The 18,872-nt window shown below is 37.9% G+C and overlaps 1 protein-coding gene across 2 annotated transcripts in view; it reads right to left on the bottom strand.

Annotated features, from left to right (window-relative positions):
* Positions 1-17,716: 17,716 nt before the first annotated feature.
* Positions 17,717-18,872, bottom strand: part of ARL6IP6 (ARF like GTPase 6 interacting protein 6) — a 42,599-nt gene continuing 41,443 nt past the window's right edge. For both annotated transcript variants that reach the window (XM_007964976.3, XM_038002119.2), the window contains exon 4: positions 17,717-18,737. In XM_007964976.3, the coding sequence (XP_007963167.1) occupies positions 18,644-18,737 (94 nt within the window). In that variant the 3' untranslated portion in view covers positions 17,717-18,643. The remainder of the gene's footprint in view (positions 18,738-18,872) is intronic.

Genomic DNA, 18,872 nt, shown 5'->3' with positions numbered 1-18,872 from the left:
TAGTTTTATATGCCTCTACTGTAAAGAAGTTAACCTTTTTTTTTGTTTGTTTTTTGTTTTTTTTTTTGTTTTTTTTGAGACGGAATCTCACTCCTCTCACAGGCTGGAGTGCAGTGGCGCGCTCACCGCAAGCTCCGCCCCCTGGGTTCACGCCATTCTCCTGCCTCAGCCTCCCGAGTAGCTGGGACTACAGGCGCCCGCCACCAAACCCGGCTACTTTTTTGTATATTTAGTAGAGACGGGGTTTCACTTTGTTAGCCAGGATGGTCTCGATCTTCTGACCTCATGATCCGTCCGTCTCGGCCTCCCAAAGTGCTGGGATTACAGGCGTGAGCCACTGCGCCAGGCCAAGAAGTTAACTTTTTTAAAGTTTAGATTCACTATTTCAAACCAAAGCAGGGATACCGGGAAAGAGATATTAAATGTTATCTGTATATACGTATATTTTTCAACTTCTTTTACTACTGGGAAAGCAGGAAAACATCTTTGAATTTATTGGCAAAGACGTTTTAAAACATCTTGAGATTATTTCTCAGTTCCTTAAATTAACCTCTTTCTTTTACATCTTTTTAATTTCAAAACTACCAGAAAACTCCTTGTCTACAGTCACTTATCACACTGTTCTTTAAAAAGAAAAGTTATATAAAAATGTGAAAGACTCCTCATGCTTGCTTCAACCCACTCGCCATTTATAACTACTATTGTGTGTGAATGCTTTAAAATTTTTAAGTATGTTTATAAACACACACTATTTTAAATAAAATATTTTTTAAAACAAACTACAAATACCTAAGAGCATTATAATGATAAAATTTCCAGGGTCATAAGTGTGTATCTGATGTACTCTTTGGAAGTTAGAGTCGTATCTATTGTAAGAATGTTCCATAAATTAGTCAACCATCTCCATATTGGTAGACTCAACCTGTTTTGTTTATCTTTGTAATGTTCCCAAGTCCAGTGCCCACTACACAGTGGGCCCACAATAAATACCTGTCACCTGAAGGAAGATCAATGAATATGAGTGTGTTTTTTTCTGATAGCAGTGATCTTGTGCTAGATAGCATAAAACTGAACAAGTCCCATCTAAAACTGTCCAACGTTGCTTTAAAAGCTACTTTGACTCAGCTGTTCCGCCAGAACTACTGCTCCAACCTCATAAAAGCATTATAGAAATCAACTCTATCTCAAAAACATCAAAAATTTCATTGTTATTGAAAAATAACTTCCCTTGAAACACAAAACAGTAAGAAATAATAATGTAATGGGTAAGAAGAGAAGAACTGAGTTATGAATATGTTGCATGGTAGACTCAGAAATGACAAACAATGGGAGATAGTAAGAACTTTACTTTTATGTTGCAGCCCTTATTTAATAAAAGTCATGCCTTCTATTTCTAATTCAAAAAGCAAGCAAGAGAAATAGCCATGTCTCTTAAAAAAAAGAAAAATAAATAAAAAGAAAAAAGAAAAGAAAAGAAAAGAAAAGGGCTGAGAGCGGCGGCTAACGCCTGCAATCCCAGCACTTTGGGAGGCTGAAGGGGGAAGGTTACTTGAGCCCAGGAGTTCAAGACCTGCCTGGCCAACATAGTGAAACCCTATCTCTACTAAAATGCAAAAATTAGCCGGGCATGGTGGCAAGCGCCTGTGGTTCCAGCTACACAGGAGGCTGAGGCAGAAGGATCACCTGAGCCTGGGAGGCAGAGGTTGTAGTGAGCCAAGATTGCACCACTGCACTCCAGCCTGGGTAACAGAGCAAGACCCTGTCTCAAAAAACACAAAATTACAAAAGAAAGAAAGAAAAGAATATACTGCTGCTGGTGCTGGTTTTTGTTTTGTTTTTTTGTTTTTATTAATTTAGCCTATGCATCTCTTTTCCCCTGAGCTGTGATCCTCAGCACCAGTGCTAACCTTGCCTGCCCATTGGATCATCTGCAGAGCCCTAAAATATATTTATACCTGGTCCCACCCTGAAAGATTCTGATTTACTGTGTCTGGGGCATGTCCTGGATATTGGACATTTTTTAGGCTCCCAGATGATTCTAACATACAGCCAAGGTTGGGAAGCACTCCTTTACAAAGGAAAGATAAAATGATGCTGCCAGCCCTCACAGGATTCCCTATCATATCACTAGTAGACGAAAAGAAAGTGGTAAATGGAGGTTTCAGAGTGACAGGCTAGAAGGCGCATGAAAGAGAATAAAAATAAATCTACATCACCCAGGAGGGAGCAGGTTGAAGCAAGCAGGGACACTCACAACACAGCTTCCTAGCAAACCTGGCCTATGGTGCTCAAATTGAGACACTGATTCTCTCTCTTTCTCTCTCTCTCTCTCTCTCTGTCTCTCTCTCTCTCTCTCTCTCTTTCTGTGTCTTATATTCCTTTCTCTCTATGGAATGAAAAGTAGGAATCATCATAATCCTGGAATTTTAGATCTTGGAATGGTAGTAGTCCTAGAGGTGTGCCATTCAGTTCTTTCTTCAAGATAGAACCTGTTGTGAGATTTGTAGTGAGTTAACTGGTTCCCACCAGCTAACTTGGAGATCAATCAGTAGCTGAGGCTACTCTTCCTGAGCTGCTCTTAGCTCATAATATTAAATACATCAGGGCAAGGGGTGAAGTCCAGAAGAAACCAGGTGCAAGCTTCCAGGTGTCCCCTCCCAGCAGAGTCCCATGAGGACACACTTAATTCTTCCAGCAATGATGTGTGACAACGTGTGAAATGTTGCCAAACAGGGAAACTTACCTGAGCCTTGAGATCCAGGGTTTTTATTGGGAATCAGTCACATAGGTTCCAGCCCTTCTCACCCCAGAACAAAGGCAGATATTCACCATAAATCACATCCTTGGTATGAACTTACCTTGTCAAATTGGTACAGCATGATCCAAAACTTCAGGCATACAAAAAGACTGCATTTCGGCCTTTGTTTCTGAGAGATTACACAGCATCTATATAATAAAGTATCCCAAGCACATTTCTTTCATCTGAATCCATATTGTCTTGACAGATACTTTATTATTCTTTTTAAATTTTTTATTTAAGAATTATTTTTATAGAGACAGGGTCTCACTTTTTTGCCCTGGCTGGTCTCAAACTCCTGGGCTCAAGCAATCCTCCGACCTTGACCTCCTGAAGTGCTGACATTACAGGTATGAGCCACCCTGTCCAGCTCAGATACTTTATTACTCTTAAAAAATTATTGGTGTCTTGCAATAATAGAGGTAAAAACATCTGAAGTATGCTTTGCTTTTAAACATTAACATCTTAAAAGTAGTTGGACACTTTGGGGTTTTGTCCATTTTTAAGTCTGAGATGTAGTCATATGTCACCTGTTTAGACCATTAAAAGGGTATTGTATCAGACCCATGTATATAACACACAAGAATTTGTCTTTATTCTGTCTTTGACAAAGCCGGGATTATACAATACATTCTTTTTTAGCAACTTAGCTTTCACGTACAGCTAAATCATGGATGTTTCTTTTCCATACCTACAGATATACGTCATTCTTTTGAATGCTGTCTAGTATTCCACCGTGTAGATGAACAAAATCGGTTTAACCAGTCCTCTGCTGTGATCATTTAGGTTGTTTCCTGCTGTTTGCTATTAAAACAATTCTTCAGTGAATAACCCTGAAAATGTGTATAAACAGAGCTATAGAATTTGATTATATGCAGCATGCAGGGTTTAATGTTTGTTACTTTCTTCTGACAGTAATAAAAGCAACTCTGATTGCTAGATAGGGGAGCCACCCCTTCTCTTATTGCTCCTAAGGTAACAGCATGTGCTAGACAATTTCATGTTCAGGATCTTATTTAATCCTCACAAGAATTATAAGTAACTAATTATTATTCCTAATTTTTAAAAATAATTTTTCAGCCGGGCGCAGTGGCTCAAGCCTGTAATCCCAGCACTTGGGGAGGCCGAAACGGGTGGATCACGAGGTCAGGAGATCGAGACCATCCTGGCTAACACGGTGAAACCCCGTCTCTAATAAAAAATACGAAAAAATAGCCGGGCGAGGTGGCGGGCGCCTGTAGTCCCAGCTACTCGGGAGGCTGAGGCAGGAGAATGGCGTAAACCCGGGAGGCGGAGCTTGCAGTGAGCTGAGATCCGGCCACTGCACTCCAGGCTGGGTGACAGAGCGAGACTCCGTCTCAAAAAAAAAAAAGAAATAATAATAATAATTTTTCTATTTATAGAATATACATTTACAGCAAATTTAGAAGATGTAGAAATCTGTAAAGAAGAAAATTAACATCACCTATAATTTAATGGCTCAGAGAAAACCTATATTTCAATGAATCTTCTTTATATCTTCTTTCTTTTTTTTTCTTTTTCTTTTTCTTTTTTTTTTTTTTTTTTTTGAGACGGAGTCTCGCTCTGTCGCCCAGGCTGGAGTGCAGTGGCCCCATCTCAGCTCACTGCAAGCTCCGCCTCCCGGGTCTACGCCATTCTCCTGCCTCAGCCTCCCGAGTAGCTGGGACTACAGGCGCCCGCCACCTCGTCCGGCTAGTTTTTTTGTATTTTTTAGTAGAGACGGGGTTTCACCGGGTTAGCCAGGATGGTCTCGATCTCCTGACCTCGTGATCCGCCCGTCTCGGCCTCCCAAAGTGCTGGGATTACAGGCTTGAGCCACTGTGCCCGGCCTATATCTTCTTTCTATGCAGTTATTTTACATGGTTGAAATACAGCTTCATTCTGTAACTTTCTTTTATTTAATGTTATAACATTTCCTATATTATTCCTCTTGACAGCCATTTTTTAAAATGCTGTGCAGTATTCCATTGTGTTTCTATACTATGTTATTGGTTTTTTAGTTCACTTTCATTATTTTCTACCACAATAAATTATATGCTATAAAGGATATATCTGGTATATAGAATTTTTTTGTGCTTTATATTATTTAGGATAAAACCGTAGAAGTGAAATTAGAAGATCAAAGCTCTTAACACATATTGCCAAACCAAAAGAAATTTTCATTAGTCATTCATTGAATTGTTCCTACAAAGCCTTCAGATATTTAACCAGGAAAGAGCATGTCCTAAACTATGGTTTACGACTCTTATATTCCCCTAGCTTCATGGTATCAACATCAGCCATTTGCTACACATTTTTTCCTTTTTCCTGTATTATAAAAAATATTCTTAATATAGGAGTACATGAATAAATATAAGAGACTTGCTATAGTTACTTTTAAAAATTTTCCTTTTATTTCTCAGTTCATATTGCATTGGGGGGCCTGGGAGAGCATATTCCTTATTATATTACCTAAATCATTAAGATTTTTTCTTTAAATACTAAATTGGAAATTAAGAAATTTCCAATTGCTTAAAATCTTCATTGTTGGTTTGAGGTGTATCTGTCCGTTTTTGGTAGCAATAAGTTACCAAAATAAAATTTCTTTTCTAAGATTTTTTTTTCAGCTGGGCACAGTGACTCATGCCTATAATCCCAACATTTTGGGAGGTCAAAGTGGGAGAACCACTTGAGCCCAGGGGTTTGAGACCAGCTCTGTCAACATAGCAAGACCCCATCTCCACAAAATAAAAAATTAGCCAGGCGTGGTGACACACACTTGTAGTCCTAGCTACTCAGGAGGCTGAGGTGGGAGGATCAGTGGATCCTGGAGGTCGAGGCTGCAGTGAACTGTGGTCATGCCACTGCACTCTATTCTGGGTGACAGAGCAGGACCCTGTCTCAAAAAAAATAAGATTTTTTTCTATGGAAAACTGCTTATTTTATTTTATATGTATATGTTTATGGTACTAAAATAAGCTTTTTTTTTCACTGACGTTATTTCTGAGACATTTCTACAAAATAAAAACTCAGTTCTTACTGGGAGACAGAGAAATAGGATCTACTAATAGTTTTGATTTATATCTGCCATGAGACTAAGCATAAAAATTTGTTTATCAAGAAAGGTTTTCAGGAAATTCACTCTAGTAGGTCTTTCAGTTTAAAATAATTTATTCTATTCTATTGATAGCGAGAAACACGTAAAAAATTATTCTATCAATTATATAAAATGTTTCTTATTGGATGCCTACACTAAAGTAGGACTCTTACTTTGTTTCTATGAACCTAATACAAATGGAAATTTGCTCAATTTGTATTTGCTCAATTTGAAAGTATAATTTTATATAAAAACTGCTCAATTTGAAATTTGCTCAATTTGAAAGTACAATTTTATACAAAAACTATGTAGAATAAATGTCATGCACTTTATATTTTATATCAATAGGAACTTATAACATCCAACAGCGTAAGCACTACCTGTATTTAATGCAAAATGGAAAATTATGCTGTCATTCCACTTTTAGAGTCAGCGTACTAACTTTTGCTTTGGACAGCTTTGCATAGCACTAAGAATTATAACTGATTATAACTCACCTAGAAGTAGTAATTAGTTTTTGGTATCTAGCTCAAATACAGATTTTAAAAGTTCTATTTTTTAAAATATAAATTATGCTCACAGATTTTAAGATAGTAGTTTTTTGTTTTTTGTTTTTGTTTGAGATGGAGTCTCACTCTGTCACGCAGGCTGGAGTGCAGTGGCATGATCTTGGCTCACTGCAACCTCTGCCCTCCAAGTTCAATGATTCTCCTGCCTCCGCCTCCCGAGTAGCCAGGATTACAGGTGCCTGCCACCGCACCCAGCTAATTTTTTGTATTTTTAGTAGAGACGGGGTTTCGCCATGTTGGCCAGGCTGTTCTTGAACTCCTGACATTGTGATCCACCCGCCTCAGCCTCCCAAAATGCTGGGGGGACTACAGGCATGGTGAGCCACTGCACCTGGCTGGTAGTTTTTTTTTAAGGTTAAAATTTCAGCAGCAATGCGAACACCTACAAAAATTTCGGGGGCATCGGGATTTTGTTTTTAATATTAAACCGCTCTCAGGGATTCCTGTTTTCCCCTCCATATTACACTGAACTGAATATCCAGGTCCATTCTGGAGCTGACCCAAAGCCACCAAGTGGCTGGTCTTTAGTCTTCTCTAAAGAGAAGGAAAAGAAGAGTTCAGTGAGTCCAGAATGGGCCCAACTCCACAGTTAATTTCAATAAGTAAGTGTAAAACACAGTTGATTTCTGGGAATAGAGGGAGGGGCAAGGAGTACCATGCTGAAAGAAGTGTCAAGAAAACAGCGTTATTAAGTTTTGTTGGAAAGAAAAGGCGACTAGGGTAAATGTCGGAAACTAATCGTTCATCCATTTCAGTGTTCTTCATAGTGGTAACACAAAACAATTCTTCATTACTTTCCAGAACTTTTTTCCTGTAAGATTAATTTTATCTCTGAAACATTCTGCCTTCAAAAGCTGCAGCATTTATTATATAAACCTTTATCAGAACTATCTAGACTTTTATAATAACTCATTCTACTTCTAGATAGAAACTATATTTTGTGAGTTTGCAATGCACTGATAATTTTTTTTCTTCTAAAACTATCACTTAGGAGCTCTGAGGACCCCTTATTATTATATTTTGGGAATATATAATATTTTATATTGGGAATATATAATATTTGCACAAGCCTATTTTAATTCTACTTATGCTCTTTATGATTGAATAAACCACTAATTACTGTGGCCCACCCTCCACATCTGGCAGATACACACAGTTGACCCTCCAGAACCCGAAGATTCAACCACCTACCAATGGAAAATAGTCAAAAAGTTAAAAAAAAAAACTCAAATAGCAATACAACAATAAAAATAATACAAATAAAGTATAGTATGACAACTATTTATATAGCATGACAACTATTTATATAGCATCTACACTGTGTTAGGTATGATAGGTAATCCACAGATTATTTAAAGCCTATGGAAGGATATGCATAGGTTATATACAAATATTACACCATTTTATAAGAGGAACTTGAGCATCCACAGATGGGGGAGTGGAGTCCTGGAACTGAGAATTCTTAAATTTGGTAAATCTTTTCAGCAGGGATTTGAAATGTTTCTTTTTCTTGAGTACTGGAAGCCAGAACTTTAGTTCAAGGTTATGTATTTCAATTGTTTCTAATGGTGGCTCCTGATGTACAAATTTAGGGGCTTTTTTCCTCATTATGTTACCAGGGTTTGTCCACTCTCAAACATCTGTCATTTTCCTGCCCATTTGTATGACTTTCTGGGGTATTCTTGTACAATTTTTCCAAATTCCAATAACTAGGAGAGTTTAGTGTCATCTGTAAATTTGGATGTTTGGTTGTGTACAACCTTTTCAGGTTATAAATAAAATTATCATTCTAAGCATTGGTTTTTAATGGACTTTCTCATATTGCTGGATATGTCTTTACACAGAGAAGTGACCTGTAATTTTTTATAATTTAGGCATTTATTCCAAGGATTCAGTATTTAAAAATACTTTACTGTGGAGACTTGCTCTGATATATTAATTTATAAAAATATGGATAAATCACATTATCTGTTCCTTAATCACATCACTTATCTGCTCAGTCCAATGAAATTGTAAATGGTCAGATCTTAAGAAAATACAGAAATACACTTTATTTTTAAAACCATACTTATTACTTTTACCTTTTCAGTTTTTGTTTTGTTTTTTTTTTTTGGAGATGGAGTCTCTCTCTCTCACCTAGGCTGGAGTGCAGTTGGCTCACTGCAACCTCTGCCTCGCAGGTTCAAGTGATTCTCATGCCTCAGCCTCCCAAGTAGCTGAGATTACAGGTGTGAGCCACCACACCTGGCTAATTTTTGTACTTTTAGTAGAGACTGGGATTTCACCATTTTGGCCAGGCTGGTCTCAAACTCCTGACCTCAGGTGATCTACCCGCCTCAGCCTCCCAAAGTGTTGGAATTACAGGCATGAGCCACTGCACCTGGTCCCTTTTTTGTGTTTTTGAAAAAAATTTAGTATTGTATAATGATATTTGTACTACCATAGGAAATACTTGCTTATGTGCTTGTAGTAAGTTTTCTTATTTTCTATTTGTGCATTTATAAGATGCTCAAAAAGTGAAGTCATATCTTCCAAAAATTTTTTTCACTTTTTCCTTATATGACTTTGTAATTGTATGCACAGACTAGTTCAGTAAATGTCATAAACAGTTACTGAGGGCCAGGCACAGTGGCAGTAACTTATGCCTGTCATTCCAACAATTTGGAAGATGGAAGCAGGAGGACCGCTTGAGCCCAGGAGTTCAAGACTAGCCTGGGCAACATAACAAAACCCTGTCTCTATAACAAAATTTAAAAATTGGCTGGGCATTGTGGTGCATGCCTGCCGTCCTAGCTACTCAGCAGGCGGAGGCGGGAGGATCACTTGAGTTTCACAGGTTGAGGCTGCAGTGAGCACTAATCATACCACTACACTCCAGCCTGAGTGACAGAACAAGACCCCAGCTGAAAACAAACAAAAACAATTACTGAACACTTGTTGTGTATAAGCTCCAGCCTAGGTATTATGCACATAAAAAGGAGTCTAAAAGACTTTAAAAAGATGAGTCATTATAAAATAATAAGAGTAGATAGCATATTATAATTTTAAAAATTAGTGTTATAAGAAATGAGTCCAGATGGCACAAATCATGGTGAAACAAAGTTTTTTTTTCATGAGGCTTTGTGGATAGGTAGTGGTGGAGAGTTGAGATATAATGAATGTTTGGTTCTTGGTTTTAAACATGGAAATCTAACTTTGGCTAGCTTTAGAAGAAAATAATTTTGTTATAAGGTTAGGGAATTGCTCACAGAATTGAAGGAAAGGCCAGAGAACCAGGATCATAAAATGACAGACACCAAGGAAAGGCTGGTAACAGAGATAACAGCTAAGGTTTTGCTTCAAAATAGTTTGATTAGGATTCAATTAGTAGCCCAACCGCTGGTAAAGACAGCTAGAAGCCATTGTCACTACCACTGAATGGTACAACTGTGACTGAATTCTCAACTTTTTGTCAGTTACTGTACCATTCATTCACAATTCAAAGACTTAGGCAGGAGAATAAAATTGGTGGCACCAAGGTTAAATACACTAGCAATCAAGTTGGGAGAAAGCAAATATCTACTATTTAGCCTTCTCTAATGCATCTTCAAGACTTGTCTCCCACAAACACTCATATAACAAGGAATTCTCTCAAAATGGAACTGGATTTTGGGGTTGAGTAGTCAAAAAACGATAAAATATCCAATAGACTCCACTTGTTTGCCTGTCCAATATTGATATAGTTTGGCTGTATCCCCACCTAAGTCTCATCTTGAATTGTAGTTCCCATAATCCCATGTGTCATGGGAAGGACCAAGTGAGAGGTAACTGAATCATGAGAGTGGTTTCCCCATGCTGTTCTCATGATAGTGAGAGAGTTTTCATGAGATCTGATGGTTTTATCAGGGGCTTTCCCCTACTTTTGCTCTGCACTTCTTCTTGCTGCTGCCATGTGAAGAAAGATGTGTTTGCTTCCCCTTCCACCATGATTGTAAGTTTCCTGAGGCCTTCACAGCCCTGTGGAACTATGAGTCAATTAAACTTCTTTCCTTTATAAATTACCCAGTCTCAGATATTTCTTCATAGTAGTGTGAGAACGGACTAATACAAATATACACAAACTTGCAGGCCGGGTGCAGTGACTCCCACCTGTAATCCTAGCACTTTGGGAAGCCGAGGTGGGCAGATCACTTGAGGTCAGGAGTTCAAGACCAGCCTGGCCAACATGGTGAAACCCCGTCCCTACTAAAAATACGAAGATTAGCCAGGCATGGTGGCACACACTTGTAATCCCAGCTACTTGGGAGGCTGAGGTGAGAGGATTGCTTGAACCTGGGAGGCAGAGGTTGCAGTGAACTGAGATCACGCTGCTGCACTCCAGCCTGGGTGACAAAGTGAGACTCCATCATATATATATATACACACACACACACACACACACGTACGCACACACACACACACAAACTACTACTTCTCATGAGAACTCCTTCTCCAAAAAACTATTCCACCTTATATCATACAACAATTTCTTGTTCATTTGACCCCTTCCTTACAGGAAGACAATCAAGAGCCTCATAGGTTACTATTGTATTCAGTGCCATATCCAGGATCTCAGGAATTGTCCACTGCCCCCCTGTTCTATAGTAATTTCATCACAATATTCTGTAACCTGATGCCCTACATAAAGTTATAGAGTTAGCCAAATGTTTAAAATCCTACATACAATAATGGAAGAGATGAAGAAAAAAAAGCAGGAACACACATGCCATAGAAAGGAAATGAGTAGAGGTTATGGCTCTTCATTTCTGAAACTGATAAGGCTCTAGTCTAGTATTTGACTTATTTTGTTCAATATTTATTCCATGTTCCCTTGGCTTTCAGCCAGAAATCTAATAAATATAGGGTTTTTTAAATCAAGTAGGCTAACCAAAACTTCATTCCTGAAGGATTTGAGCCTCTGCCAATGTCAGGTGTTGTAATATTCCTCTAAGTAAACATGAGAGTCTAACATGGAAGCAGCTTGGACCTTTGTCCACATTCCTTCTGGCTTCCACTGTATTGCAGTAACTGGATTTCCCATTGGTGGATGGATTATTAATCACTATCAGTACCAGAATACTCATTTTGCCTATTGTCTAGTAATATAAGGAACTTTAAATGGCCAAATGTAGTTTCAGCTTCAGTTCAATAACAGCACTGTGTATAACCGTACAGAAGTATTTTTCCTTTGAGTACAAAAATAGGCTGCCTATGGAGATGGGAAGAAAATTTTTTATGGGTATGTTTTTGTGAGAATTCTTTGGCTAGAGGCTATATTACATGGGGAACTTTAATAACATACAAGGCCATAGTAGTTAAAAACCAGTGTCTTTGGCAGACCTTGCGAGGCAGAGGTCTGCAGGGTACTGGCAGAGAGAAATCTTGTTTAGCTAATAACTCTTTCCTTTTGAGAGACAGCTGTTTCTACTGGGGCATTTTCGAGAATAAACACCACATCTTAGAACTCCCGGTAACCCTGTGACCTCAGCTGTCCATTCTGGACCAGATGTTATCTGATTCACTTTTGTCATTAACATAGATGAGGGTTTTTCAACCTTAGCACTATTGATATTTTGGACTGAATTATTCTCTCTCCTGGGGAACTGTCCTCTCTGCTGGGGAACTGTAGAATCTTTAGCAATCTGGCCTGTTGACTAGTTGCAAGTAGCATCCCCCGATTGTAACAATCAAAAACATCTCAAAACATTGCTAAGTAATTAGCTAAATTTCTATGTTTTGCCCCTGGAAGGCAAAATTGCCGTTAGTTAAGAACCACTGACATAGATGCATCCTTTCATTTTCCTGAAGTCCTGAGCAAGTTGTATGATCAGATTCCCATCCTGCTTCCTACTGTCGTGCAGCCTCTTTTCATTCAGCCCCAGTCTGGCCTCATGAGGGTTTGGTATAGATAATTGACTGATGTTGAAACTCAAGCCCAATTTACAGATGATTCAGTGTAATATGTTACTACCAGCTAAAAATGAAGTGGTGGGGGGCATAAACCCCCACTCATAGGTGGCAGCAACGTGCAGTGAAAAAGAAAATTTTCCTAGGGAGTTCAATATGAATTTCAAGCAGTCCATATTGTTGTCTCCTTGGCTAGAAAAAATATGGTATGAAATAAGGATTATGTATATTCAAGGAGAGCAAACTAGTAGTTTGGCTGGATTGCCAGGGACTTGACAAAGGACTGGTGCCAACTTAAGAAAGGTTGGGAAGAGATATGTAGATGGATCTCTTTAAATGGACCCAGAATTGAGAATATTTCTGAGCTATGTGAATGCTAACAACAAAGCCTTCATTGTGAAAGAGGCTCTAAATAAGCAGGTGGACAGCATAACCTATACTGTAGATGGTCGTCTCAGTCAAGCCAATGCTTAATGGGAGCATAAAATGCTAGGATGGCGGGGTAGTCTTCAGATGGACCCACATTTTCAAAGGCTTTCCTGGCTGCTGCTGCCTTTCTATCTCTGCTGCCCCATTCCCACCCCACCATCTTCTCTACCTCTCCCTCTTGGTGGCATCATATCTTGGGGAATGAGCCAGCTACCTGATAGCCAATTAATTGCATTAGATGAGGTAGCACTTAGCAGTTTTGTCCCCACTGGTAGATATACTATGGTCTTAGATTTGCTTTCCCTGCCTCTGGCAGCCCTACTGTTTACTGCATAATTTATACATTATCATGGATTCCCACTGCATTGCTCAGGCCAAGGAACTTAATACCCTGAGGAGGTAAGACAATGTGCTCAATTGCTCACTTCCTTTTTTTTTTTTTGAGACAGTCTCACTCTGTTGCCCAGGCTGGAGTGCAGTAGTGTGATCTTGGCTCACTGCAACCTCCACTTCCCAGGTTCAGGTGATTCTGTCTCAGCCTTCCAAGTAGCTGGGATTACAGGCATGTACCACCACAACTGGTTTTTGTATCTTTAGTAGGGACGGAGTTTCACCATGTTGCCCAGCCTGCTGTTGAACTCTTGGCCTTAAGTAATCTGCCCACCTCAGCCTCCCAAAATGCTGGGATTACAGGTGTGAGCCACCACACCTGGCCACACTCAATTCTTATTTTGTTGACTTCTCTCTTATAATGCACCTTAAACACTGAAATAATCTATTCAAGAGTTAGTTATTAAGCTAGCTGAGAGTTAACACTAAAATGGCATCTTTCTGGATGCAATGTATGTTTTTATCCAAGAGCTGATTTTTGCTCGTTTCTCCCATGCCCATATTACATGGGTTCAAGAACCAAGACATTGCCAGATGTTTCTATTACACCCAGTGACCCAACAATAAAGTTTTTGCTTTCTGTTCCTCCGACTCTGAACTCTGTTTTAAAGGTTTTAGTACTTAAGGAAGGAGTTCAAAAGGAAAACTGGTTCAGAAGAAATGGAAGTTCAAACTGCCATCTGGTAATTTTAGATTCTGTATGCCATGAATAATCATACAAAAAAGAGGGTCACTATATTAGTTGGCGTGTTTTAACATTATAATACAAATGATGCCACAGAATAAGCAAGGAAGAATATAGAAGGAAAATATATTTGTTCTTATACTGCCATATACAGTGGCAAAAGATGAACTAAGCTGAAATGTGTCAGAAATAAAGCTTTGGTCACCATATCAGGAAAGAAATTTAGCCAAGGTAGTAGTCAAAGCAAAGATAAAATAGAATACATGTGTATAGAAGGGAAGGTATCATGACCAAGTGCTTAATTTTAATAAGATAGTAACTTCAATCTGTATTTTCTTGCTCTCATATATAAAGTGTATTTTAACCAATTTCCCATCTTTTTGTCCTTTTTAAAAATACTGTTCTAGTTCACATAAAAAAACAATGTCTTGTCTTAATAAGTATTAAAATGACTAAGTAATTTGTAGAATATCAGCAAGATAATGTGGCAAAACTAGAAGGGACACAATCTGAAGGTCCTGGCTTTGGTATTGGATATAGTATATAATGGCTACATTGTTACATATGAGTACTGTTGTAAGTTTAAGGGTGAAAAGAGAAGCTGACCAGCAAAGAGTGTACAGTGATTATTTGTATCTGTGGTTGTTCAATATCCATTCGACCATCCCAAAATAATTTCAGATGCTGCCTTCAACTAGAGAAGCCAAAGGAGTAGGCACACAGTCTAGTCTTGGCCAACTGGGCACTCTCTGCAAGGATCCATCTATATACATTATCCAGACCAGGATATCCCCACTATCAGACAGTCCCTTTGCTTCATTCTCCTTGACTCTCTGGCACTTTCTAGGTTCCTGCCCACCAGTCCTGATTCCCTTTTGCTTAGTCAGATGGTGTGATAGTTAATATTGTCGACTTCATTGAAGGATGCAAAAGTATTGTTCCCAGGTGTGTCTGTGAGGGTGTTGCCAAAGGAGATTAACATTTGAGTTGGTGCACTGGGAGACACAGACCCACCCGCAATGTGGGTGAGCACCATCCCCTCAACTGCCAGAGAGGCAATAATAAAGCAGGCAGAAGATGGGAGAAGTGGACTTGGTGAGTCTTCTGACCTTCTTCTTTCTCCCATGCTGGATGCTTCCTGCCCTCGAACATGACTCCAAGTTCTTCGGCTTTTGGACTCTTGGACTTACACCAGTGGTTCTCGGGCCATTGGCCACAGACTGCAGGCTGCACTGTTGGCTTCCCTTCCTTTGAGGTTTTGGGACTCGGACTGAACCACTACTGGCTTCCTTGCTCAACTTGCATACGGCCTATTGTGGGACTTCACCTGTGGTCGTGTGAATCAATTCTTCTTAATAAACTCCCTTTCACGTATATGTATATCCTATTCTGTCTATCTACAGAACCCTAATACAGATGGTTTCTGGCACTTGACATAATCAAGAGAATGGGCAGAAATGGGAAAATAGAAATCTTTTTAAATCTGACTTACCAGAAGTCTCTCAATCACATCTTTTCAAGTAAACTACTTTTCGTATTGGATATTGTCCCTGCTTCTTTGGTGTGAGTCTCCATCGATTGTATCCTTATCTTTCCTATTTTCAGTCTTTCTTATGTGTGTGGTGGGGGCGGGGGTGCTACTCTGCTGCTTCTGCTTTTTATTTGCATTCTTAGCTCTTTAGTTTTCAATCTTCTGTCCTGATAAATGTACTTGAAGTTACAAATTACTTTTACACAGTGTTTTCTCTAGGTCCTACAAATTCTGACATCTAGTATTTTCACTGTAGTTTAAGTATTTTGTTAAGTATTATTCTTCCCATTTGACAGGTAAGGAAATTGGGAAATGCTAAGATATTAACAGCTGTAGTTAAAACTCATTACGTTATATAACTAAAGAATCATATCTTGGTAACTACAGTAATATTCTTTCTGATAACACTTAAACAAGGTAGAACTGAATTTTGGGACATAATAAATTCTTGATGAAACAGCAAGATTAATAATAACTAGTTTAATTTATTCTAAAACGTCTTTTCAAGTCCCTGAGACTAATCACTAGCCACAAGAATACTTACATCCTGTGGATCTTTCACAAGTAATTAAATGGAATGCTGTAAGCTACATATAAAGAGATGAGATCACCTGAGTCAGTTTCATAATAGAGATGGATTCCAGCTGCTAGATAAGCTCATTTTGACTTGTTTTGTTGCAAATGACAAAAGCCAATGTTAACAGCAAAGGCCAAAAGAGAGAAATTTATTGATTCATGTATCAAGAATGGCAGGATTGCCACCGGGCATCAGGGACCAGGGTGATGCCATTAGCAATATCCCTATCAGCCTTATTCTTTCCCACTGAACCTGGCTGAACTACAGCTGCCAGCATTACGGGGCTTGTATTTTCCCAGCTTCGTCACATCTTAATTTCAAGTTGAAAAATCCTGGGAAGAGACTTACTTCATTTAAGTCATTTCTCTATTCTATTCATTGTAGCCAGGCAAAATGAGATTAGGATTAGCTCAGCCAGAGTTAGGTAACTATCCTTCCCTCATCATTCTGGATGATTTATATTTGGACTCTATGTCAGACGGGAGAGAGGAGGGTCATTTCCCAAAAAAAGGGAGTAACAGTCCAGAAGAAATAGGATTCCACAAAAATATCTTACAGATACATATCTCTCTATATGTATCTATATTAATACATATTTTGTAGGTATATATAGTCATGTTTGGCTTAATGACAGGGATATATTCTGAAAAAAGTGTCATTATGCAATTTCATCATTGTGTGAAGATCAGAGTGTACTTACACAAACCTAGATGGTATAGCCTACTAGACACCTAGGCTACATGGTATAGCTTATTGTTCTTAGACTATAAGCCTGTACTGCCTGTTACTGTACTGAAAATTGCAGGCAACTTTAACACGATGGTAAATATTTGTGTATCTAAACAGAGAAAAGGTATAGTAATAAAATGCAGTATTATAATCTTACGGGGGAATTCACTGTCATAAGCACAGTTTGTTGTGACCAAAATGCTGTTATATGGCACATGACTGTCTAGGGTCTACGTATCTCTGGGGTCTACTGTTAATAACTTTCTTAGTCATTAGACACAAAGAATCTGGAGGGAGCCACTCACATTGGTGGTGGGTGGGAATACAGAGGGGTGGAGAGAAGATAAATTACTTGTATACATCTTTGCAATGAAAGGGCCCTTTGGAGTCAAAGGGTGAGGAGTTTAAGGGTGCAGGAAGGAAGGCAGGGAGTGAAAACAGATTCACTGCAGCCACCACTCTGGTAGGAACACTTAAGCCATGGGATTGATATTTAGATACCCACACACACACACTTCAGATAATTTAAATTGGAGCAGTATTAGTCATTTGCAACCAAAGAGTTTTGAATAGTAAAAGAAATGCTAGACTTTTAGAAATCTTGTTTAGTCAGTAAGAACATTCAGTAGATAATAAGGGAACACACTGCACAAATTCATTCCCACTTAGCCTGAATAAGCAGTCTGACTACACAATGCTTTCTTATTGTAAGTTTTCCTATGGCCAGGGAAAACAGCTTTGGAAATAGCCCATCTTTCTAAAATTGAGGTAACTTTCTAAATATCAAAGGTGTTTAATAACAGAGGGGAAAAATTAAGGCTTCATTACTTAGAAAACAAAACATCACAATTACAAAAGCGCATTTAAAGAGGAAAATTATAAAATTATATGAACTATATGTAGTTTTTAATATCTAGTATCAACACACCTCTTCTACTTTGGTAACTAAATTTTTGAGATTAAGAACAAACTAGTTCAATCATTCTCACATACAAAAATTTCATGTTTATATTTATTAAAAACAAAATAATGCAAGTTCTGTTAAAGAACAATATATACACCAAGATAAATATTTGGAATTGTGGAAATAGAAATAGTAAAAATTTCAAATTTCTCAATATTTTAATGACTTAAATAATTTACCTGTTTTCAGGCATTTTTTGTTAAAAATAAACTTATTTAATTTTAAACTTAGGTCAATGTGCTTTTTTGCTTTTTTTAAACAAAAAATTAGTAAAAATGGCAGGTACTAGGTTTGCACTAGCTAGAAAAGTATTTACAGTTGTCTAGATGTAATAATTTTAAAAACATACAAATTCAATGTGTAGTATGAAAATACATTAAAAAACACATAAGGAACTATGCCCCATAAAAATATAAATGCAACTTCTATTAATTATATGAATATCAAAAATTAAATATTCTGATTTAAAAGTAGCTTCTATGAAAGTCGGAGTAGTAGGCATTATTTGCTTTCCTAAATGTATAAATAAGAAGTATTTCTACCTTAACTAAACAGAAATATCAGTATTTCTTAGCAAAAAATGTAGTACATACATGAAAAGGCAAGCATTGTCCTTACTGTATTCGTTTTTTGAGTTTAAATTACATTTAAATGTTTTCTACAACTTGAAAGAACTACACACACAAAAGTAAAAAGATGAGGTAAACATCTTATACTCTGAAGAAAGTACTTAATACTCAGATATTGCCAATTAATCTGTATCTTAATACTCAGACATTCTAAAACAATGCTTTAAAAGGTCTTCCACAATGATGATGATTGTGATAAATATCTGAACTACATAATGAACAGCAGGTTTCTCAGTCTTCTGAGTAGACAATGATGCTCCTTCTTGTTATTAGAAAACAATCATGATTAAGTTTTGCCAACAATATTGCTCCAGTGTGGGTTTACATGAGGCACCATGCTACAGTAAGAGCAGCTACGATGCCATTCAAAATCGCCATGCTATAGCCCATGTGGAAAGAATGTCCAGTCAGTTTCCTAGAAAAAAAGAAAAACACAAATCAAAAAAGGTTAAAATGTAATGTGGTATAAAAAAGACACCAAAAGTTTTCATCAAAAATACTTATGACCTTGGAGTGTATTTCCCAAATGTTCACATATGAATACAAAACT

The sequence above is a fragment of the Chlorocebus sabaeus genome, chromosome 10 (assembly GCF_047675955.1).
Source record: "Chlorocebus sabaeus isolate Y175 chromosome 10, mChlSab1.0.hap1, whole genome shotgun sequence".
Classification (NCBI taxonomy): Eukaryota; Metazoa; Chordata; class Mammalia; order Primates; family Cercopithecidae; genus Chlorocebus; species Chlorocebus sabaeus.
The sequence above is the reverse complement of the archived record's forward strand: the minus strand, read 5'-3'. Positions and strand labels throughout refer to the sequence as shown.